This window comes from Panthera onca, chromosome D2, assembly GCF_046562875.1.
Source record: "Panthera onca isolate mPanOnc1 chromosome D2, mPanOnc1 haplotype 2, whole genome shotgun sequence".
Taxonomy (NCBI): domain Eukaryota; kingdom Metazoa; phylum Chordata; class Mammalia; order Carnivora; family Felidae; genus Panthera; species Panthera onca.
In genome coordinates this window covers 53,126,447-53,151,104 of record NC_138349.1, presented here as the reverse complement: position 1 = coordinate 53,151,104, position 24,658 = coordinate 53,126,447, and the positions used below count along the sequence as shown (strand labels likewise).

Genomic DNA, 24,658 nt, shown 5'->3' with positions numbered 1-24,658 from the left:
AGTGCCTGGGTTTGAATCCCTAGTCCACCAAAGTAAGTGATAGGATCTTGGGTAAGTTATCCAACCTTTTGGTACCTCACTTTTGCTTTTTGAATAATGGGGATAATACTGGTATCTACCTCTTAGGTTTGTCATGAGGATTAAATAACATAAGAGTGCTATTTACTATCAGAGTTGGGACTCAAAAAATTGTACTACTTACTACTAGTTCTATAACTAGTACTGTAACTGCTTCAACTACTGCTATACAACATACATGGCTACTTGGGCCCACCTAATCCCTGAGGGAACTAGTGTTTTCCTTGATGGTCAACTGAGGGGTCAGCCAATGTAGTGATTTTTTTTTTTTTAATGTTTATTTTTGAGAGAGAGAATGAGCGTGCGCGTGTGCGTGAGCACGAGTGGGGAGGGGCAGAGGGAGAGAGAGACACACAGAATTCAAAGCAGGCTCCAGGCTCTGAGCTGTCAGCACAGAGCCTGACACAGGGCTTGAACTCACAGACCATGAGATCATGACCCGAGTCGAAGTCGGATCCTCAACCTACTGAGCCATCCAGGCGCCCCCCCCCCCTCCCAACTTAGTGATGTTTGATTGAGCTCAGCTAACCAAATGGTTGAGCTTGATTGAGGTAGATTGACTCAAACTCATATTTAATGTTTTAACTGGGATAATGCAATCTGAATTTAAATGATCAATTTCTTACTTTAGTGCCAAATAAATAAACCACTCTCCTTCCAAACTAAGCTAATAATAATCATTAGCAATTTGGCATCTCATTAGCATTTGTGTAGCAATTAAAATCCTCTCACTGTAAATAGTGTCTATGACAGGATGGCTTTTTTTTTTTCCTTTTCAGGGGGAAAGGAGATTCCCCAGAGGCTCGAGCATTGGCCAAACAGGTGGCCACGGCCCTACAGAACTTGCAGACCAAAACCAATAGGGCTGTGGCCAACAGCAGACCCGCCAAGGCAGCTGTCCACCTGGAGGGCAAGATTGAACAAGCACAGCGGTGGATTGATAATCCCACAGTGGATGACCGGGGCGTTGGTAAGGCCATGAGTGCACTTAACCCTCCATAAACTGGTCTTAGTGAAAATAAGCAAGTTGTTGATAGAGATCCTGTTCATCTGAAATTAGGTGCAGAAGGGGTTCTTCAGCTACTGGTGAGTAAATCATCCTACAGTGTGACTCCATTTCCAAATATAGCCCATAAATGATACCTGTGGCTTATTCAAAAAGAATTTGTGAGTAAATGATTTTGCTGTGGGCAAATAGAAAGGTCCTCAGGTTGGAATCGAAACTTTGAACTAATTATTTCCAGTCTATGTGTACTTCCATTCTGTTGTATTTCTATTACACTCATTGGAAAATACCCAGCTAAATGTAGTTTTTGAAAATAAGTAAGAAGCACTTAGCTACAAAGGTTATTTTCATTTTTGAGGGCTCCTGCATTACACAGTCACCAGTAGAACTGAAAACCTAAAATTTTGATTTTGGGGAGTTTTTAGGGATGAATCTATAAGAAGTTAGGTCATATTATGATAGCAAATCTGCTGAAGCTGAAAGATCTGTTTACTTCATTTACTATTTTTGTTGAATAAAAAGATTAATTTTTAAATTGGTGATTCCCAGTTTTGGGAAGTCAGACAGATGTATAATTTACTGCGGGAGGAATAAACTGGTATAAACGTTCTGAATGGCAATTGAGTATTACATATTAAAAGCTTTAAAAAAGTTCATACTCATTGACTTAGCAATTTGACTTAGAGGAATTTATTATAAGAAATAATTAGACATGTTTCTATACAGAGTTACATATGAGAATGTATATAAACAGTATAAATGTTTAATAATAAATGATCAATAATTATGGTTAATATGATAAAATATTACATAGATGTGTAGATCATGATTTTTTAAGAATACTCAATGATGCGGAAAAATGCTCCCATTAAATAAAAAGAGGCAAGGAATAAAAGTTAATGTAAAGTACAATTTCAGTTTTGTAAAAGAGAAATGTGTATTTGTATAGGGACATGTAGTGCATTAAAAAAACACTGAAAGATTTGCAATAACATGGATGGATCTAGAGGGTATAATGCTAAGCAAAATATGTCAGTCAGAGAAAGAGAAATTCATATTTAGAATTTAAGAAATAAAACAAATGGGCAAAGAAAATAAGACAAAACAAAAAAATAGAGAACTTAGAGAACAAATTATGGTTGCCAGAGGGTAGAGGGGTGGGAGATGGCTGAAACAGGTGAAGGGGATTAAGAGTACACTTATGGTGATGAGCACTGAGTAATGTATAGAACTATGGAATCACTACATTGTACACCTGAAGCTAATATAACACTGTAAACTATACTGGAACTAAAATAAATAAATAAATAAATAAATAAATAAATAAATAAATAAATATTAGTAGAATAATTTTTAAAAAGACTGGTAGGAAATGTTCAACTGTATCAGTCTCTGAGGATTATGGGTGGATTATCTATTCTTATTTATACTTTCCTGTATTTCCTAATTTTTTTTCTATTGTTAGGGGAAAAAAAACCCCACTAAATGTTTTTATTTAAAAAAAACAACAGGCATAGCTGGGTGGCTCAGTCACTTAAGTGTCAGACTCTTGGTTTCAGCTTGGGTCGTGATCCCAGGGTCAATGGGATCGAGCCCCGAGTTGGGGCTGACTTGTACGGAGCCTGCTTGGGATTCTCTTTCTCTTTCCCTCTCCTCTCCTCCCCTCCCTTCCCCTCCCTCCCCTCCCCTCCCCTCCCCTCTCCTCTCCTCTCTCTCTTTCCCTGTCTCTCTGCTTCTCCCCTATGCATGCGCACATGTGTCTCTCTCTCTCTTTCAAAAATAAGTAAACTTTAAAATAAAACAAACAACAACAACAGCACAATAGTTTACCACAATGGTACTGCAGTTGCCTTCTCTGGGTCTCTGTAAGTTACAGTGCTTTCCTCTTGATCCAGGTCAGGCTGCCATCCGGGGTCTTGTGGCCGAAGGGCATCGTCTGGCTAATGTCATGATGGGGCCGTATCGCCAAGATCTTCTTGCAAAGTGTGACCGTGTGGACCAGCTGACAGCCCAGCTGGCTGACCTTGCTGCCAGAGGGGAAGGAGAGAGTCCTCAGGCGAGAGCACTTGCATCTCAGCTCCAAGACTCCTTAAAGGTAGAACTTTGGAGCACACATTATTACATTTCTATGCTTACTATTATTGAAAAATGGGAGGGGAGAGATTTTTAAAATATACAATTTCTTGAATCCAGGGAAAGTGAAGAGTGTGATCAAGGAGCATATAATGAAGTCTAGAACTTACTAGGAAAAAGCTCACCTGTGTTTGACTGCAGCTGAAGTTGTTTTCCAAGTCTCAGTCAAGCAAGACCTCTTTTGTGATATTTGTTCTACCATATGTCCTCTGTGTTTATTTATTTGGTCAATATTTTTCTTAAAATGGACTCCCTTTTTAAATTTAGGTGGATTTATTTAAAAGACAACTTTATAATAATCATGAAAGCATGAGCTTGATGTGCTAGTTACATTTTTCCTAATATTCTTTAGAAGAAAACACATAATTATCAAAATGAAAACACTGTTCTATCTAACACCTAACATCATTTCAGGTATCGTGAGTGTCACCCACTTTGAGAAGCAGTGGGAGTGACTGAGACTTCTTTCTATAAATCCAGAAAACTTAGATTGGACTAAGTGTGATAACTATGAAAAGGAACCTTTTCCGTGACTTATAAGAATCGTCTTTAGATTATGTTAAGAAATGGGTACATATATTGGTTATCAAGTTTTTCTAGAAACTTAACTGAAAAAACATGTGTCAGAAAAATTTCCCGTTCTTAATTTCTTTACTCTTAATGTAAGAAAATGCTTAGAAATATGGCACTGCATCTGCCAAACAATCCTTACAGCTTCTGTGGCCATGATTAGGCTCCTCCAACATTGGGAGTGGCGAGGAACTCTGTTTACATTTCAGGGTCTTCTATTCTACCCCATGAACCTCAGTACCATTTCTTAGAAGCCACCAAGAAAGGAAATAAGATTTCTTGTTTGGGTGGAGAATGTGGGTGCTGTCTTACCTCTCCTACTAGACATGAATCTCTTAGAGGGTAGGATTCATATCTTAGACCTGTTCCATGCTGGTTCAGTGCTTTGTACATAGTTATAGTAAATACTTAATGAAAGATTAAATGAAGGAATGAATGAATGTGTCACTAAAGTAAGGATATTGGCAGATGTACCTTTTGGACATTTTTGGTAATTTTTATTTGTGAACAATGTTTTTAAGGATCTGAAAGCCCGGATGCAGGAGGCGATGACTCAGGAAGTATCAGATGTTTTCAGCGACACCACAACTCCCATCAAGCTGTTGGCGGTGGCGGCCACTGCACCTCCTGATGCTCCCAGTAGGGAAGAAGTGGGTATCTGGAGTCTTCCTTTTCTTCTGTTGGCCAGCCACACACACACACACACACACACACACACACACACACACCCACACACACGCACGCATGCATATTTATATATATTTGGATATTTGTAAAGGTAAAATTTGATTTCAGTGTGCATCAGAGGCAGTGGTTGGGAAATTGTGGGTGAAGGGTGGAAGGGCAGAAGAGGAAAGGCCTTGCTAACTCTTCTTTTAGTTATCAGGTGTGTCAGTTAGTAATGTCTTTAGGACATTTCTTGAGTTGTAAGCTGTAGAAGACCTGACTATCAGAGAAGAAAACAAGTGGGTTTTGTTTTTATGGTGTAACAAGAAACACGGACATAGGTAGCCCTGGCATTGGTTCAGCAGCTTGACACTGTGACAGCTGGCATTTCTGTGATTTTTTTTTGGTCTTTTCCTAATGGTGTGAGATGGCTCTTGTAACCCTATGCATCATGTTCAAGGCAGGAAGAAATGAGGGAAAGGGCACTCCAGTCACAACTGTCCCTTTTATTAGGGCATTTTATTCTCAACGCAAAAGTCAAGGTAGTCCTTTTAAATGATTTGGTGTCATTCTTCTACTCACCCCCTTCCGATGACTCCCTCCTGTCCCAGAGGGAAGCCAGGATCCTTACAATAACAGTAAGACCAGTGATGTGCTGGTAGACTGGCACTCTAGGAAAGAAAGCCTAAAAACCAAAAAGCCCTGATTTGTAATGTTTGTTTGTTTCCATGATGTAAATATTCCCGTTGTGGCTGTTTCGGTGGGGAGTCACTGAAAGAGGTTGGGAAGAAATGGGTGCATTTGCCTCTTATGAGCTGGTGTGAGTGGTTACGGTGACTTCACACCACTGCATCTGGTTCCCCTCTACCTCTCTGACATCATGTTGTACCACTCTTACCCTGCAGGCTGCTCTGTCTACACTGACTTCCTTGTGTTGTGTTCCCAGCATGCCATGTTTATATTTTCCATGTTTGAACCTTGGGGCTGTTGCACTTGTTCTCTCTGTTCCTCCCATAGATAATTACATGTATTATTTATTCTCTTCCTTGAGCTTCTACTGAAATACCACTTTTGGGTCACTGCCCAAGATAGCATCCCTACCCCGCCCCCAGTGATTTCCTAATCTCCATATCCTATTTTTCTCCTCAGCATTTATCAACATTTGACATGTTTGCCTCATTTTTTGTTTGTCTGTCTCCCTCACATTAGCATGAAAGGCCATGTAGGCAAGGAATTTGTTTTGTCATACTTTATTCCCAGTTCTTAAAACAATGCCTGGGACATTGTTGGTATTGAATGAATGAAAGTAAAGGTTTTCCCAAAAAATCCTCCGGGTGGCTTGCTTATGTTTCATTGACTCCATCATATGGCTGCTCCAGCTGTAGAGGCATCTAGGAAAGCAAATATTGGCAGCAAAGAAGAAGGGGTTATTGGGTCAGGCACCCAAGACCAGGTAGCATTGGTGGGTTGGAGGTGTGTGTTATTCTTACTTGCTGATGACCCCCATTTTCTTTCTCTGGCCTGGGTGTAGTTCAGTTCATGGTCCCCTTAGGCTAAGATGATTTGCTATGTTTTTCAGTCCAGACTTCTCTGAGTTTTGACGAGTAGATCAAGTCTCTCCTGGTTATCCCCAATTTGATGCTTCGTTGGGACATCAGCATGTGTTGTCCTTTTCCTATTCTCTCTCTCTTGGAAATTTGGGAGTTGCCATTGACTCTTCTCATACCAATAAATAACTTAAGGCAAGCTAATTTGATCTCACAAATATTTCTTGAATCCTTTACGTTTTCCATTCACATATTGCTGCAGCTCTAGCTCTGATCCTTGTCCCCTGCTGCCTAAATGACTGCACAGCTGTGACTCGTCTTCTTTGAACCTGTCACCAGGCCACCAATAAAATAAAAACAGAGATTTGACCTTCTTATCCTACCCCTTCAGTGAGTCTTTCCTTTCACATAGGATAAAGTAGCACTGGGATCTACTTCTAATACTCTCTCTAAACCTGTTTCCCACAAACCTCTGCCTCTCAGTTCATGCCCCAGCAGTACTTAATTTCTTATGGTTTTCGGCATACTCTCCCCGTTCTCCCTTCTATGTCTTTGTTCTTTTTGTCTCTGCCTAATTATCTTCCCCTTTTTCTTTTTTGGCTAATTCCTATATATCTTTTGTCCTTTAATCTTTTACTTCCTGGATAAGGTTAAGTGCCTTTCCTTTTGCTTGCATGGTATCTGCTTAGTTTTATGATTGTACATAGCACACTCTATATAAGTATCTGTTTATGGGCCCTTTTTAAATCTGAAGGATTTGAGCTTCTGAGATGCAGAAATTGTGTCTTAATCATTTTTGTATCTTTAGCACCTACTCCAGGGTCTGGCACATAGTAGGTGCTTAGTAAATTTTGATTGAGTGATACAAAAAGCAGGCTAAGTGGCCAGTTAAGTCAGAGGGAGCAGCAGACAAGGCTGGAATTGAAATGACTGACTAGGGTAAGCAAAAGCCCTGTAGATCCAGATTATGGGAGACCAGCCAAGATAAAAGGACTGAGGCCAGGAGAAGGGGACTAGGAAATCAGAGATTTAGACAAAGATTCTGAGCATTAAATGGCAAGAACCAGGTGGCTGAACCCACAAGAGGCCATTATGGGGAAGAGACTTGTGTGGGTCAAGACAGCACCCTGGCAAGGAGACTGGAGTCTGCTGTTGAACCGGGAGGGCTTGAGGGCTTTACAGGTGGTCTGCCCTGGTCCCTGTGTATGGGCAAGTAGACCCTCAGGAGGAGGCAAAGGAGAGGATGGATTCTGTCAGGCAGTTTCTGATATGCTCTGTGTGGAGTGTAAACCTGACCCAGCACTGCTTGGTATGCCTTGCTTCTTCTCAAAGCATTGTTATCTAAGCAAGTGACAGAAGAGCTTTTGTTATTTTATCTAAGTTAAATAGTCTACTTCATTGTATGCAACTTTGCATAATATCCATGTCAACAGAAAAGCTAACTTTTTTCAAATTTGAGAGCTGAATGGACAATTCAGTAGATAGGTTTTTTATTTGGGATAATAAAAATCAACCTTCCCTGCCCTAGTGTTAGGCCCCATTGTGAGCACCAGCTATCATTTTTCTCATGGAGGTCAGGGGCAGAGTTTTTACAACATTAATGGTAATGGATATGTGAGCGAATCTGCCTTGAGGAGGCTGGAGTTCGGGTTAGGACTGTGGATATTCTTGGCTCTTAATGCACCCAGCCACCTGCACTGGAGCCTCGAGTGGGTTTGTCTCTCTTCTTCAAACTCCAGGATAAGACTTTTGGGAACAGGGATTTTTGGTCTTCACCTTCTGTGAAGTCCTTGTTGTAGACTTCACAGTGCTGTGTGTTCTGTCTGCACTTGGTAAGCATTGGTTGAGCTGAAATTCAAGGGTGTGTGGGTGTGCGGGTGTGCGCATGCACGCACATGATGCCTGTGGCCAAACCTCTGAGGAGATAGAGCAAGGCCAAGACCTGGCGATTGATTGTTGTCTTATTAACTAGGGTTTGATGTCATCTGTGAAGTCTTTGCTTGAGTGGTTGCTGCCTCTGCTTAAAGTGAGAATTTTTCTTAGGCTTCCTGACCCATTTGATTGAAATAAAGTTTCCTAATGTTTTTGTTTTTTTCTCAAGGTATTTGATGAGAGGGCGGCAAACTTTGAGCACCATTCGGGAAGGCTTGGTGCCACGGCGGAGAAGGCGGCTGCTGTTGGAACTGCTAATAAATCCACAGTGGAAGGCATTCAGGCATCAGTAAAGACAGCTCGAGAACTCACACCCCAGGTAAAATTATGCTTGCTTTTTATTGTTTCAATATTCACCCTACAGTGTTCAGTAAAGGTCAATTATAGAACAGTTTCTATACATTTTTGAACACTTATTGTAAATTGTCGTGAAAGAAACACACTCATAGTCTCAAAATCATTTTTATATTGTTGTAGTTTTCTGTAATGATCATAGATTACTTCTGAAAGTAGAAAACTAGTAAAGTGACCCCTCACCCACACTCATAATTAGGGAAATATTTGGATAATCTTCAGAGGTTAGTCTTTGAATTTTAGAGCTTTTGCCTTTCCCTGCATCTCTTTGAGGATATTTTTTAAAAATTCGGTTGTGTTCATAACTTGTTTTCTTTTTTCTACTTCATTATATAACCAAGTTATAGCCAGTATGCTGTGAATAATATAGTAATCAAATTATAGGAAACTCATCTTTTTAAAATTGATTTATTCAGCAGATATTTATTGTGTACCTGTAGTATATTAGGAACCATGCTAGGCTTTACACATCTGTGATACTGGCTTTGGTGGGAACATGCAGGGAGAGATTTAAAAAAAAAAAGCACACCTTTATATTGTTTATCTTTTGCCCACATGGCATGTTAACAAGTTAGATTCTCTTGAAAAATCATACATGTCCAACTTCTAAAAAACACTTCCATAAAATATGAACATGAGTAACTTTCTTTAAAAACTTCCATAAAACATGGAACATAAAACAGGATTTCTGCATAAAAGTGAGATTTCTAAAAAAGAGAAACAGAAAACTAAAGATACCAATGATGGAAAGAGTAAGGATTTTGGAGACAGATCTGGACTTGAATCTTCTGTGACCTTGAGTTTCCTCATCTGTAAAATGGGGAGAATTCCTTCCTAGTGTATCATTTGGAGGATTAAAAGGATATGCGTACAGCCTGTAACTAACCAAATACTCAGGAAATGTTAGTTCCTTCCCCAACTGCTATACCTGATTAACTGGGAGCTCTTGAGCAAGTCATTTACATTTTGCATCTGTAAAGTGGAGAAATTACCTGACCTGTCTCATAGGGTTGTTGTGAGGATTCAGTAAGATAATAGATGTGAAAGTACTTCTTTAACTGTATATAGTTACTTTTTAAAAAAAAAAAAAAAAAAAAAAAAATTTTTAACGTTTTTTTTTTTTTAATTTATTTTTGAGACAGAGAGAGACAGAACATGAATGGGGGAGGGTCAGAGAGAGAGGGAGACACAGAATCTGAAACAGGCTCCAGGCTCTGAGCTGTCAGCACAGAGCCCGACGCGGGGCTCGAACTCACAGACCGTGAGATCATGACCTGAGCCGAAGTCGGACGCTTAACCGACTGAGCCACCCAGGCGCCCCTATAGTTACTTTTTTAAAAATAAATATTCATAATCAGTTTTAAGTAATTTTTAGTATCTTTCTTGGTGATGATTTTTAAGGTGGAAGAATCTTCCCAAGGGCTTAAACATAGGTCAGTTTGGTGTATGTTTGGAAGTACCAAGTGAATGCCATTTACTTTGTCATTTTATTACCTTCCCCACATCAGGCTGTGACTGTAAAATCTTCTGCAGGGGCCCATTTGGGTGAGATGTTTATGAGACCAAATCTAATGTGTTCAGCCTGAAAAGAGACTTACCCATTTTTGGCTTTCTAGCGCCATCTGTAGGTAGAGAGGGGAAAGCTTTGCTGAAAGTTTGTATTCCAGCGGGAGGGTGCCCTGAGGTTTAAAGGTTGTTTTGTCATTGACAGGTCGTCTCAGCTGCTCGCATCTTACTTAGAAATCCTGGAAATCAAGCTGCTTATGAACATTTTGAGACCATGAAGAACCAGTGGATTGATAATGTAGAAAAAATGACAGGTAGAGCTGTGTGCAGAGTTCTTACTGTCTAATCCTTGAGGAATGAGTTCTGAGAAACTCGAGTAGGACTGGTTATATTACTTAGCTGTAATTGGATGAAGGGACGGTCATGTGCCCGACAGTGTACTTGGCCCTGATTAAGGCTGCTGAGCAGCGGCGGCTTCTCATTCAAGCCTTGCAATTTTGTTTGAAGAGAGGCTCTTTGAGTCTCTTTTATTTTAATGCTGCCCTCCCTGTGTGATGTTTATTGTTACAGCTCCTATCTTCTCTTTGAATAGTGCTTTTGCTCAGTCTGAACCAGAGTTTGGTTTCAGAGGCTGGGAGGCAGTGTTTGTGGATACAGTAAGTGTCCCTGTCATTTTCAGTGGGTTCACATTTCAAGGAACCACAATAGCTACCATTTAATTCAACTTGTCTCAGAGTTTCCTCCAACTTATCAAGTACGTAGTTTTAAAAAAAGGAGAAACCAACCGCCAACAAACCTGTGTCTGTGCAATTGAAGTGGCACCTCTGAATCTTCATTCTCTGTGGAGGGAGGGATGGGAGAGGAGGGAAGAAATGAGGAAGGCAGGCTCTTCGGCTTCCCTGCAGAACTTGTTGGGACAGGGTCCGTAGCAGCCAGAGATGAAAGTGGAGCTCCTGAGGTATCGTAAGAGAGGCAACGGAAACAAGAAACAGGTGGTTAAGGTTATTAGACTCCTCTGAGTGGCTCATCTTGGGCACTACAAGCTGCCAACAAGCAACAGATGGCTGGGGAGTGAGGCAGAAAGGGAGAAAATGTTATTAACACAACGTGGAGATGCGGTAAAGGCTTGGGACGCAATCCTTGTTTCCTCCTGATGTCGTTGCAATTCTGGTTGTCTGTTGTAGCCACAGGAAGGCCAGTGACCACGGTGGTACGAATGCTATGACTCTATATGGCCCTCCCGGTCTCCATCTTCACTTTTTTTTTTGAACTAAGGTATTCACCTGGAAGCTTCTGATTGTAGAGGAAGGGCTTAGAGCTGAAGGAGAGAATTCTGGGTGTTAGAATTTCACGTGAGAAACTTGAGTGGACAACAGGGTTTTTGAGTCTCTCTTCTAAAATAGAAACTAAATTACATTCCTTTTCTCCTGACAGGGCTGGTGGACGAAGCTATTGATACCAAATCTCTGTTGGATGCTTCTGAAGAAGCAATTAAAAAAGATCTGGACAAGTGTAAAGTGGCCATGGCCAATATTCAGCCACAGATGTTGGTCGCTGGGGCAACCAGCATTGCTCGCCGGGCCAACCGTATCCTGCTGGTGGCTAAGAGGGAGGTGGAGAACTCTGAGGATCCCAAGTTCCGTGAGGCTGTGAAAGCCGCCTCTGATGAATTGAGCAAAACCATCTCTCCAATGGTGATGGATGCAAAGGCTGTGGCCGGAAACATTTCTGACCCTGGTAAGCAATTCATGGTGTGGTTCACCTCACTTGAGAGGTTAACTCAGGAAGCCGACAGAGTGGTAAGACGATATGCACCCACCCGCAACCACCGCATACAATATCTGGGAGCCGAAACTGCAGATACTTAGTTTGAGAGTGCTAGATTAATCTTTTCATGTCCAAAAAAAAAATATTGCACAGACTAATTTCTGCAATATTGCAGGTTTGTTGCAAGTTAGTTTCTCTGGACCAACTTTTCTGTGCTTGTCTGATTAGATACCCCCTGGTCCTGTTTACTTGTTGTTTTGGAAATTGCCCAAACGATGCATGATAACCAATGCATAACTTCTTTTCTGCTTTTCTTAAAATGCTTTTACTCTGTTAAACATTTTCTGTTTCTGTCAAATTGGGAGGGCTTAAGTTGATGTGTAGATCTCCTAGGTGAGTGTCCTCATCCTCTACTAAAGAGTCTGGACTTTCTTTAGCTGAACTTTGAGCACGTTTTCAGTATTACTGAAGATGTTACCACTCCTTTGGTTAGAAACATCTGAATTCCTTCCTGTTCTGAGCATCCAGTGTGTCTAGCCTTGTCTGTGAGTAGAATGCAGTCAGTGTAAGGGAGTGGGTAGGAAGGGCTGCCCTATTCATCCCTAGCCCAGACAGGATCTTTCTGGTATCTCGAACCCACCATCACTAAGGACACGCTCAGGTTCCTAATTGGAGTTTCTAGTAGTTTGAGGAGAATTCTTTAATTCCCGGTGACTGGACACTGTAGCAGCAGCAGCTCAACAGAGAGGGTTAATACACTTAATGCCAAGGTGAGCAAAGAAGTAGTGAGAAAGATGAGACAGACTCCAGGGAATGTATGCCCAATCTGAAACTGACATCTCCCCTGTTCTGAGTTAGGCAGGCATATCTCTTGACTGGTTCATCATAAAAGAGGTGATGAGCACCACCTGAGCCCAAAGTGATCACGCCCAGGAGTGTCTTGAGTACTTGTTAATTGTACAGGCAAGAAGGCACCCTGCACCACTGGGAATAGCTGGCTGTGACCCTTCTGACTCTTTGTATGCCTCGCGGCTTCTGCCCTGCCCTTACCTCCTTTCCCCTTCAATCACTGCCTGTGATGCTTCCTGGCAGCTACACATCCAGCTTTTGTTAATAGAAACCAGTTCTTCTGCTGGACAGACAGTGCTCCAGGGTGCTGACCTGCCCAGCTGAAAGTGAGGGCTTCTTATGTTTAGGCCTGCAAAAGAGCTTCCTGGACTCAGGATATCGGATCCTGGGAGCTGTGGCCAAGGTCAGAGAAGCCTTCCAACCTCAGGAGCCTGACTTCCCGCCTCCTCCGCCAGACCTTGAACAGCTCCGTGTAAGTAAATTCAGAGTGATGGGGAGAATTGAGCAGAGGGTGTTGGGACTCTAACAAGGGGGAGGTTGGCTGTGTTCTGGAGCCTCAGTTGCCAGGGGTCTTTTTTTAACTTCTGCTTAAAGCCTAGTTGGATGCACAAGTTGACTTTCATCTTTCATTCTGAAATTAGTGGAGTCCTAACCCCATGGTTCTGCATGGGGCGTGCTGGGTAGGTGGGGGTCTGTGGGGTTGGCCTGCTGTGTTGCGAACTGATTGGAGCAGAGGAACTGGCTTTGGTAAGTATGCATGTGATGAGTGATGAGGTAGTAGTAAGTTAATGAAGAGTGGGAAAATAATCTTGCGGTGAGATTTTCTTGTGTTCCCAGTTGACAATGGCAAACTGAAGTGGGTACACTCTTGTGTGCATTCTTTGTTCCTTTACTTGACTTTTTTTTTTAGTAACAAAGTAATACAGTCTCTTTGTTTTCAAGTTTATTTTTCCCCCAACTATCATGTAAACTCTTTTGATGCACCCCAAAGTACCATAAATTTATTCTTCCATAAATCAGTGGTTTAGAAAGAGGCTTAGCTGGGCAATATCTTATAGATACAAATCCTAGAATAGGAAATAGTGATTATTCTAACCAAGTATTAGAAATAGCTGGACTTTGGGAATAATTTATCAAGGCAATACTTTGATTTACTCTTCTTGACTTACTTTGCCATGTTTAATGTCGATAAAAGATGTAAATTTCTAAGTTGTTTGAGGATACAACTGGGTCATTTTGCCCAAACTAAGACACAGTGCTTCCCTAGCCTCCAGTGCCTCAGCCTCATTTGATTCTTTATAGCTGGACTGTTGGTGGGTTGTTAGGGCCAGGGTGGGTGGGGGCTATTCTGGCAAATGGCTTTTTATGGGATCAACAGATTTATGACACGCAGAATCAAGATCTTCGAGGCTTGTCTAGCTACCCCTTATTGACAGAGGAGGAACCTGAGGCCCAGGGGAGAAATTATTTGCCTGTGCATCTTCCCTTCAACATAGTCAGGGCCACAAATTAGATCTTCTTTGGGAATCCTTGGTCCAGTAGTGCGTGCGTGCCTCCCCAGAATATGTCCAAAACTGTAGCTGCTGGCTTTTTGTGGAGAACAAGGAAGAAAATATGCATCTGTTGAGATTGAAGCAGGTGGTCCTTGCGCTCAGTGTGGGTGGTCTTATATGGAATGAATGTGGGTGGCTTTTCTGGGGATGCTTTTTAGAGGAAAGGAAAGAATTCTAGAGGGGAGTAGTTCCTAGGGTTTTACTTACAACCCAGTAATTCTTTCTTAGCTGACAGATGAGCTTGCTCCTCCCAAACCACCGCTGCCTGAGGGTGAGGTCCCTCCACCCAGGCCCCCACCACCAGAGGAGAAGGATGAAGAGTTCCCTGAGCAGAAAGCCGGGGAGGTGATTAACCAGCCAATGATGATGGCTGCCAGGCAGCTCCATGATGAAGCTCGCAAGTGGTCCAGCAAGGTAAGTAATGAAGCTTTTCTTGTGGAAAAAGGATGAAGAACTGTACACACAGCCCAGGAAGAAGAGTCTGTTTGGAAAGTTACCCTCTGTCTGCTTTGGTTCCTGTTGTTGTCAATAGCATGTTCCTCTTCTTACTTGTGGTTTAGTAAGATGCTTCTGGCGCCTGATGGCTTCTCCTTCTATTGTCATCTAGGCTGCCTGTGATTTAAGAGGAGGGTTCCTGTCCTCTGTCCATGCAAGGGTCAGCTGCTGTGACCCTGGACATTTGGGGTCTTTGAGAAACTGCTTCTCTTTCTTAAGATTGCTGAATGTTTTTAGATGCTTTCTTGCTAATTATCAGCACTCCAAACATGAAATAGTCTTCTGTGGGCTCTGCTAGAGCTAGGTGAAGTGTTTGCATTTTCCTTCTGTTTTGCATAAAGGCAGTTAGATTGGTGTCTTAAAAGCCATGTGCTTTGTCCTTTCCTTAGAATCATCTTACCCCTTGGTTCAAGACAGCTCCAGGCTAACTCCACCTCGACAAATCTGAAAGTGTAACTATTAGTGTGGTTGGTGAAAATTTAGATGCTGGCAGTAGTCATGCCCTGGGAATAACTTTTGCCTATTTTCCCCTAAATGATGGAAAGTGAGTGGAAGCTTTTCTAGATATAAGCTAAATGTTATTGCTAACCTTGCAATGAAATATAGTTCTAAACTGTTCGTGATATGACCCTTTCTTCTAGATCTTTATTCCCACCATTTATTTGCCTTTTTACACCCTCAACTGTCTCAAGCTCTTGTATTAAATGTAGTTCCCCAGGGACCTTCTGCACGCAGCTGATCTTGGGTTTTTCCAGCCTGGGAAATTGACCTTGGGTTTTTAATTCTGTATTTTTCTGTGCTGTTAGCTGTGAGCCTAGGTTCTAAGAAGGAATGAATAGTGTGACCTTGCTGGTGTTGGGCCTGACCATGGAATTATTTATAATTGTATCTTTCTAACTAGGGCATGCACACCTCCAGGACCTTAGCAGAGTCCCACTGCATGTGGAGAGTGGGATGGAGGTGACGATGAAGGTTGGTTTTACTTAAAGATTTTAAAGGAAATTTAAGCTTTATTACAGTAAACCCAGATATACTGTGCAGCAGGACACAAAACATACATGAATTATAAACAAACTTAAGGGGCAGAGAGCATCAGCCTACATATTTTTCCGACTCTGCCATTTGTGGCCAGAAGTCTTTAGGTCTGACTATCCCTGGAGATTTGGAACATTAGGAGATTGCCAACTTTGAGCTGTGTGAAGTCAGGAGCTATTTGAACCGTGTGTATCTGGGGGATGGGTGTGTTATGTGTTTGTGTATCTGTCAGTCTGTTTTTGCACATTTTGAGACTCTGAACCCCAGTAGCAGTGAGCTGGCTTCTCTTCTAAGGAATGGGGATGAGTCCTACTTGAGACAGAGTTTAGGGAAAGAGTTTAGAATGTACCTGAACCCCTTGTTTTCCCTGAATTCTCCAACTCTGTCATCAACATTTGGAGACATGTTTCCTGTACAGGATAAGAATTTTAGGAGTGATAGCAACCTCAGTTAAACTTCCATGTAAACTCTTACTTCCTCTTGGTTAGCGATTTTTTTTTTTTTTTTTTTTTTAAGTAGGCCCCATGACCAGTGTGGAGTCCAATGGAGCTTGAATTCATGACCCTGAGATCAAGACCTAAGCTGAGGTCAAGAGTCGGACACTTAACTGACTGAGCCACTCAGGTGCCCCACTGATGTTTGATATAAAAAAACCTGTGTTCAGGAGCACCTGGCTGGCTCAGTTGGTAGAGCATGTGACTCTGTATCTTGGGGTTGTGATTTCGAGCCCCACAAAATTCTTAAAAACAAAACAAAACAAAAAAACCTGTGTTCACCATTCTTCATATACATGGTTTGCCTTCCTTGAGGCAGTTCCTTTTATTTTCTTTCCCCTCAACCTATTTCAGCATCTGATCACACTGCTTCTTGCCCTGGCCTTTCAGAATCCCCATCCCTGTTATTAAATTCATTCTTTCCCCTCATGGGTCCTGTTCTCTCGTGGGCCCACATTTGGGCTTCTCTGAACCCAGCCTTGATCAGTTGCCACGTTCATGTGTTATCTGTGAAGTATGTAAATTAAGTTTGGGATGAGAACCCTAGTTTGCAACAGGAGAGATTTAGTTTGTACCCAAGGAACAGCTTTCTGAGTCAGTACTAGCAAGGGATGCAATATGAGATTGTAGAAGTGTTGGCCCTGAAGATCTTGAGAGAGAGAGAGAGAGAGAGAGAGAGAGAGGTGGTCTGAAGTGTGGGTTTTCCCTAAGATGGGAAGCTGGATGAGGCATCTTCTGGAGACTTCTTTCAGCTGGGTGGTTGTGGGGTATTTGATAAGTCCTCTTCAATCACCATTGTGTTTGGTTTTTTTGCCTCTTTCCTGGTTTCATTATCAGTTGCCTCTGATGTATCATTTTAAACTCTGGGACTTTTTAATTCCTGAAGGAAATAATGATCTGTGTCTGGTTACTGCAGAGCTGACCCAACTCACTTCCTGTGTCCAGGAAGATATAGAATAGTGTCCTTATGAGCCAGCAGGGAGTACTCACTTTCTTCTGTTCAAAGCAAGTTGTGTGGCTGAATTTACTTTTTCCCTCTGGATTCCTTTTAAAGGTAATCAGCTACTATTGTTTGGTTGTTTGGCTCCTCAAAACTATTCTGAGAATTACTCTTGGCAGGTTTACCTTTGGTGGTGAGTGTATGTAAAAGGAATTGCACTTGCTTCCTTGGTATGACTTTTTCTCTGGAAACCCTTCGCCACTGGAGTGAGGCTCTTTCTTTTACTCACTATGAACAGGGCGGCTGGGATTGGTGCTGGAGGCTGAGAATTCCCTTTCTGTGAGTTTGGTTCATCTGGCTTCTGGAGAGTCTGCCGTTTTCTTTCCCATCCTAGGCAAGCTTTGGTTACTAAACCAGCTGATGCTCAGCTTCCCCAGTCCTACTGCTCTTACTAACACTGTCCCTGTTTCTCATCCTTCCTGCCATCGACAAAGCGGGGTAACCCAGCCGCTGAGGTGGGTATAGGTGTTGTAGCTGAGGCAGATGCGGCCGATGCTGTTGGGTTCCCTGTCCCCCCTGACATGGAAGACGATTACGAACCTGAGCTGCTGTTAATGCCATCCAGTCAGCCGGTCAACCAGCCCATTCTGGCCGCGGCTCAGTCATTGCATCGGGAAGCTACCAAGTGGTCTAGTAAGGTACTGATTAGCACCCCCGGTTGGGGCTGCTCCATATGCATCCGGCCATGTGCAGCCTTGACACATTGCATCACTCATGATCTGTGCGAGTCCTGTGAGTCTGAGCAGGGCGGGCATCTGTCTGTCTGCACCTTGTTGTTAGGACTGGCTTCACAAGTTTGATAGGTCTGCTAATGCCAGATTAATTGGATTGCATTTATGTTTGGGGGTAGAGATGGGGTCACTTTTTGAAAGGATTTCTTTTCTTACCTCGGGGCCACAATTGGAACCTTAAAGCCCTTGGGAAGCCGTGGATATGTCTCTCAATGACTTGCAGGTCTGGAACCACTGTAGACCATTAAGAGGTCACCTGGCCTGACCATTGAGCTTTGCCTGCCACCCCCTTCTCTGCTGACCTGTCACTGATGGCTCAGGCAGAGTTGATCAGGGTGAGAAGCAGCTTTATACGGCAGGGTCTCTGGGGTGGACTGCTTGTGGCCCTGCACTTGGCTGCCTGGCAGATGCTGGCTTCAATGGGAACCCACAGGGAAGGGGGCTTTACTGACTGCTTGTCCAGGTATTTCAGTGGGAGGGGCTGGGAGTGGGGAACAGTGGGTGCTTCAAGGCTGTAGGACAGGCAGCCACAGAGCTTTGACCTTGGGACTGAACCAACGCTAGTTTGGGGAGTAGGGAAGAGGGTGATTATTCTTTTTTCCTTTTGAAGGTAGCATGTTGCAAGAAGAAAGGGTTTGAAGACTGATGGGTAATAACTAACCCTGGCACTACACTGTCTTCTAATCAAGGTCATAAAATCCTGGAATGATACCAGGTCTACACTGGAAGAGATGGGCCCAGACAGCCTTGTCTAACATGCCCCTATTCTCCTGACTACTTCCCATACCTGCATTCTCTCTGGCCTCAATTACTGCCTGAGATGTTCCACGCCTCCCCCCATAGTGATCAGCCACTTCGTGATGCCTGTGGGGGTGTCTCACATGGTGCCCTGCAGTGGCATGGTTTGTGTATGCTTCACTGCCTTGTATAGAAATTGAAAAGCATGAGGGGAAAAATGAGTAGGGCCTGACCTTTTAGGTAGTTTTGAACATTGCAGTTGTTATTTTTGGTTTTTATCAGTCAAAAGAGAAACCTTTTGAAGGCATAAATTACTTGTACATTTCTTTATTGTGACCCATGGGGTTTTAATGAACCCAGATGCCAAATCTCAGATAAACTGCTATTTGTTGGAGTGGGGGTTCCATTTATAGCTTTGACTCATGATTTTTATTTTTCTGGTGCCTCCGCGGCATCCTCTTAGCTGAAGGTTTCTTTAATTGAAGCCACTTAGCTGAGGGGACAGAAAAATTGATTCTTGGCCTTTTAAAAAGTGATAAATTAAAATACCGTGTTCCTTTAGGCTGACAGGACAAATAAGAGGCAGTAGAGGGAGGGCAGGAGCAGTCTAGGTGAGAAAATACATCTTGTCTCACCAATGCTGATAACAGTTACTTGGTTTAAATTCCAGTTCAGCAGCAATGGTCCTTGGCTGCTATTTGTAACAAGGGTTAGGATGAAGAGGATTTCAGCATCTGGAAAGGCTCCTCTGTATTTTTCCCCTCAGGCCAGCTTACTGCTTTCCCCCTATAGAAAGGAAAATGCCTGTTTAACCAACTTCTTGACCTCATCCTCATTTTTATTGCCATGATTAACTTGGAGATGCTGAAGTGCTGTGTTCAGTGCTATGCCAGGGGTGCACATGTTGCCCTTCCAGACTAATATTTTACCTGGTCTTCCTTTTTTTCAGTTGGATAATCTCTTTCCCTCTCTGTCTCTCTCATTCAGTCCTGGGAGGAGTGCCTTGGATCACTCTTCTCTCTGTTCTCCTGTACCATCCATGTCACTCAAGAGTAGTCCTTTTATCTTCTTCCCACCCTTCCAGAGGGCCACTGGAGCAGCAGGCTCCCTCCTTTCTTCTCTGTGCTTCTCCTTCCTTCCCTAACTTGGCCAGAGTTGGGGCTGAGCTCACATTATGTCTTTGCTTCTCTCTAGGGCAATGACATCATTGCAGCAGCCAAGCGCATGGCCCTGCTGATGGCTGAGATGTCTCGGCTGGTAAGAGGGGGCAGTGGTACCAAGCGGGCACTGATTCAGTGTGCCAAGGACATTGCCAAGGCCTCAGATGAGGTAACGCGGTTGGCCAAGGAGGTTGCCAAGCAGTGCACCGATAAGCGGATCAGAACCAACCTCTTACAGGTATTCAAGAAAAGTGTGCGTGTGTGTTGGAGTGGGGAGGATGGGAGGGAGAAAGCAAGAGAGAGAAAACTGGATGAGCAAGGAGGAGGAGGAGCTTTAGGAGTGGAAAGAAATGGCAGAAAGGGAAATACATATATGTACATTTGGGAAAGGCAGAGTCAGGAAAATTTATTCCCTGATCAAATGAAAAATGTTAATGCTTCCTTTCTGAACAAAGGGACTATATTGGTCCTAGGGAGAAAGCAAGTGGAATCCTGCTGGTAATTTATTGAATGCCTTCTGTATTCCAGCCCCTAGGAATACAGAGGTGGACAAGTCTTGCCCTCAAGGAACTCGTGGGTAAGAAAAACATTAGAAACATACTAAATTTTCTTTATAGGTATGTGAGCGAATCCCAACCATAAGCACCCAGCTCAAGATCCTGTCCACCGTGAAGGCTACCATGCTGGGTCGGACCAACATCAGTGATGAAGAATCTGAGCAGGTATGTGTCTGCTGCTGCTGATGTCGTGCCAGCAGCTTCTTTGCCAATTATAGCAACTTAATTCAGCTTTGGGTAAGTTTTACCCATGATTTGAGTATTCAGTATGTGGAATGGAGTTTCTCCGAAGGGCATCTGGTTGGAGAGATGCATCAAAAACTTCGAAGGGGAAGTAAAAGTCTTATGCAACTTTGGTCACTTTACAGATGGGAAGTTGAGGCCTAGGGTTAAGCGTTGGTAGCAGTTGGGACTCTGCTCAGTTCTTTTTCTCCATGGAATAGGTTTGGCGATCTTGAGGCCTCTAGTCTGTTCACTCCTGCCCATTTTGACCTTTTTGACTGGAGAGACTTTCTCCTTCCTAGCTCACTGGGTGATAAGTACCCTGGGGAGGTTGAATAATGTAGGCTTTTCAGGGGCGTGTGATGAGGCTGAAATGACAGCTCAAAGGAGGTGCTTCTCTGTTTCTTTGACAGCAATTGAAATAAGGATGATGGGAGGAGGGTTCTCTTAAGCGATGGCAACCACTTTTTGGAGTTTGTCCTCTTTCACTGCCTCCTGGAAATGTGGCCCACGACTATTCACAAAGTCTTCATCTGAGCACCTGTTTCTCTCCTTACCTCCTCTCTAGTAGGCCCTGCTGTAAGCCAGACTTCCAGTGTCATCTTACAGTAGGTAGCACAGCTTTTGTTGAACTGCTCAGACAGGCTCATCGTACATGGGCATGCATGTGGCACTCACTGTATTAAGCACTATGAAGGGGGTTTGAAAAAGTCAGACACAGTCCCTCTCCTTGGGGAACTCCGTCCTTGATCTCTGGGCCAGGAGACAGAGAACCTACTCCCCTAGTGCCAGTGGTGCTTTCACTACCATATTTCAATCCAACAGCTCTCACCCTGGCCTTCCTTGTGCACCAGAGGAATTGGATCTTCTCCCCTAACTTCCATGTAATCTAGGCAGGGTTTGGGCACTGGGTTGTTTCCTGTCATGTGATCTCATCTGCCCCCAAGAAAAGGAAGTAAAGAAAACAGGGAAGGGAGAATAGGACTCATAGTTTCAGACCATATCATTTAACCAACAAAAACATATTCTGGGAATATCTACTATGTTCCACCTAATATCCCAAATAAAAAAGGTAGAAAGTGACAGGGTGGTAGAATGAAAAAAAACACAGGACTGCCAGGTCAGAAGTTTTGAGTCCTCATCCTGATTATTGTGTGAGTTTGGTTGGCAAATCTCTGAGCCTCTCTGGGCCTTGGCCTCTTTGTTGACAGGCATGAAAAGATCAGCTGACCAGGAATTTAAGCCCATAGTTCTGCCTCTCAGAGCCGATGAACCCTCAGAAATTGCATGCACAAATTTTATACACACGAGCATTTTTCGGGGAAGAATCTTTAGACTTCATGAACTCCTCAAAGGGTCTGTGGCTCAAAAATAGTTTTGTGGTTTTGTGTGTGTGTGTGTGTGTCTCAAATAACAATTAAGAAGTAAATTACTGAGCTAATAGATTGTTAGTTCTCTGAGTTTCTATGGTGGAGTACTAGTGTTATCCCAGTCCTGTAAGTTTGTGTTTAGATTTACTGATTTAGATTTTCATCGATTTATATGATGATGGGTTTGTTCATTTGGTTTTTTCACTCCTTATTAGAATTAAATATTTATGAAATATCTCTTGTGCCAGGCACTGTCCTGAGACATAGCAGCGAACAAAACTGAAAAATATCACGGTCCTTATGGAACTTAAATTTTAAATCAGGTAAAATATCAGATAAAATGAACAACTTAGGTAAAACATACAGTTTATCAGTTAGTAATGATGGGTTCTGTGGAGAAAAATGAAGAATTGGAGGATGAAATGCTGTCAGTGGGAAGGTCTTTGTGATTTAAAGTAAAGTGAGCAGGGAATGCCTTACCAAAGATCAGAGCAAAGATCTGGAGGTGAGGGGTGAACCATGAGGGAAAAGCATTCCAGGTAGAGGGAACAGCAGGAGCATGAGGCAGGAGCTTGTTTGAAGACCAGGAAAAGAGTATGTGCTAGAATCTATCTGCTGGTATAGTACACAGTGATGGCCTTTTTTGGGTTGTTTTTGGTGATTCCCCTACACCACCAGTGATATGACAAGTGGGGGGACGCCAGCTGCAGGCGGGGTAAACTGCAGTCCACTCCTAGCTTAAGCCAGTCTTGGAGGTTGGACTGCGTCAGGGACTGTGAGTAATGGAGAGTTCTTGCTTTCCTTGCAGGCCACCGAGATGCTGGTTCACAATGCCCAGAACCTCATGCAGTCAGTGAAGGAGACTGTTAGAGAAGCTGAAGCTGCTTCAATCAAAATTCGAACAGATGCTGGATTTACATTGCGCTGGGTTAGAAAGACTCCCTGGTACCAGTAGGCACTTGGTCAAACTTGGCTGGCACAGAAACCCCTACTAAACAGAATGAAATGATTGGAGTCCCAGAAGATGATGAAAATTGCTTAGGGGTTAAAAGCCACATCCTGGCCTGACGTAACAGAAAGGAATGAGGCCTCTTCACTTTAGAAATCATTTATACTCTTGTCATGGACACTTTGAAATATGTCTCCGTATAAAGCCTGTATTCTCAAACACAGTTAATACTTGTGCACACTCTATCCCAATAGGAAGACTGGGTTTATAGCCCATGGACTTCACATAAGCTCAGAATCCAAGACTGAACACTAGCCAGACACCTGCTCTGCCCTCATTCCCTAGGGGACAGTTCCTTCTTTGCTTCATTCTCCTTGTTCCCCTACCCCCTTCTACCTGCTAGGCTCCCAAGACCCAGGGCCCAGACAGCTTAGTTAAGAAGGAAATCACTGTGCCTCCAAAATTTGTTTTGGGCTTTCTATATTGCTCCTGACCCTGGCTGTGTACTATCTGGGTCCTTTTCAGAGTGAGCTTCGCTGCTACAAGGGAAGATGGCCTCTGGGAAGCCCCAGTAGGTGGAGCCTGGATTTACTTCTTGCCCTTCCCCAATTTAATCCTTCTAATTTCCCACAGTACAAAACCAAATTTCACTCTCAGGAGGAAATCACAGAATCACATGATTCTGTCTTTACCTTGCCCCTGAGCAGTGTCTGTGCTAGGGAAAATTCCTGTCCTATATCCGGCCTCGGCCTGTCAAGGTAGCCACCCCACAAACACACTGTGTGTCCTGGTGCTTTCTGCTACTGGAGGGGCAGAGTAGCTGGGGTGTGGCCCTGCCCATCTTCCCAGCAGGGTCACTCCCAGGAGCTTCATGCTTTGTCACTGCCTGCAGAGGTCTGTGCTGAGGCCTTATCATTCATTCGTATCTCTTGTTCTGAGCTGAAATGCTGCATTTAATTTTTAACCAAATCATGTCTCCTGTCCTGGCTTTTGTATTCTACCCTCACCCCCTTCCTAAACAGGATTTTAAAGATATGTGTTTGTTCATTGTAATTTTGAAAGAGCCTTTTTATCCTTTTGAAATTGTCCTAAGAATTGGTGCTTGCCTCCGGGATTGTTTAAGAGAAAGGCAGTCCTGTCTGAAGGGCACTTCCTAAGGGAGATTGGTACTTGCAGACTGGAATTCTGGCACTGTTGGGAATGAATCAATCAGAAATAGTCCTCAGTATGTTCCTACCTCCCGTAACCAAGACCCTGTATCCTCTCCTCCCTCCCAAGTATGAGTGTCCAAGAGAATAATGGGTATAATATTTAATTATCACCATAAATTTCCTATTAGCAAAGTGAGAGAAGAACTTTTCCTTTTTTGCACTTATCACTGCTGTCTAAGCATTGCCCAGCACATGAAATCTTATTTCTTCCCAAAGCCAGAACTGGATGAGTAAAGGAGTAAGAACCCTTGCCTGAATGTCCTTTCTTCTCACCTCCAATATATGTTAAATCTCAACATCGAATGTGTAAAACTTAAGTTGGTACTGTACACTCAGGCTTCCTCTATTTTCTTTTAACTGATGAATATTATTTTTAAGGCCCTCAGCATATTTGTAGTTGCTTACCTGATATAAATGCAATATTAATGCCTTTAAAGTATGAATCTATGCCAAAGATCACCTTTTGTTTTACGAAAGATTACTTAGAGGAAATAAGAAAAATTATGTTTGCTCTCCAAGTTCTTCCAGTGTTTTGAGACACTGGTTTACACTTTACGCCAATGTGCTTTTCTCTTAATATCCGCGCTCAAGACACAGTGAAGCAAGTTAAAAAAAAAAAAAAAAAAAATCCCTGAAGACTGATTAGAGACATCACCACTAAAAAACTACATTTATAAGCTAGGATTTGTTATATGCAAATATTTTCTGCCTCTTCTTTTGTTCTGTTTAAAACAA

At 42.9% G+C, this 24,658-nt stretch overlaps 1 protein-coding gene across 2 annotated transcripts in view; it reads left to right on the top strand.

Annotated features, from left to right (window-relative positions):
• Positions 1-24,568, top strand: part of VCL (vinculin) — a 110,077-nt gene extending 85,509 nt beyond the window's left edge. Inside the window, exons 11-22 of one of the 2 annotated variants that reach the window (XM_060643093.3) lie at positions 858-1,048; positions 2,980-3,179; positions 4,309-4,437; positions 8,102-8,251; positions 9,998-10,106; positions 11,227-11,529; positions 12,756-12,880; positions 14,190-14,375; positions 17,420-17,623; positions 19,649-19,852; positions 20,232-20,336; positions 22,572-24,568. In XM_060643093.3, coding sequence (XP_060499076.1) covers positions 858-1,048; positions 2,980-3,179; positions 4,309-4,437; positions 8,102-8,251; positions 9,998-10,106; positions 11,227-11,529; positions 12,756-12,880; positions 14,190-14,375; positions 17,420-17,623; positions 19,649-19,852; positions 20,232-20,336; positions 22,572-22,718 — 2,053 coding nt within the window. In that variant the 3' untranslated portion in view covers positions 22,719-24,568. The remainder of the gene's footprint in view (positions 1-857; positions 1,049-2,979; positions 3,180-4,308; positions 4,438-8,101; positions 8,252-9,997; positions 10,107-11,226; positions 11,530-12,755; positions 12,881-14,189; positions 14,376-17,419; positions 17,624-19,648; positions 19,853-20,231; positions 20,337-22,571) is intronic. The other variant, XM_060643094.3, reaches the window with a different exon arrangement.
• The last annotated feature ends 90 nt before the right edge of the window (positions 24,569-24,658 follow it).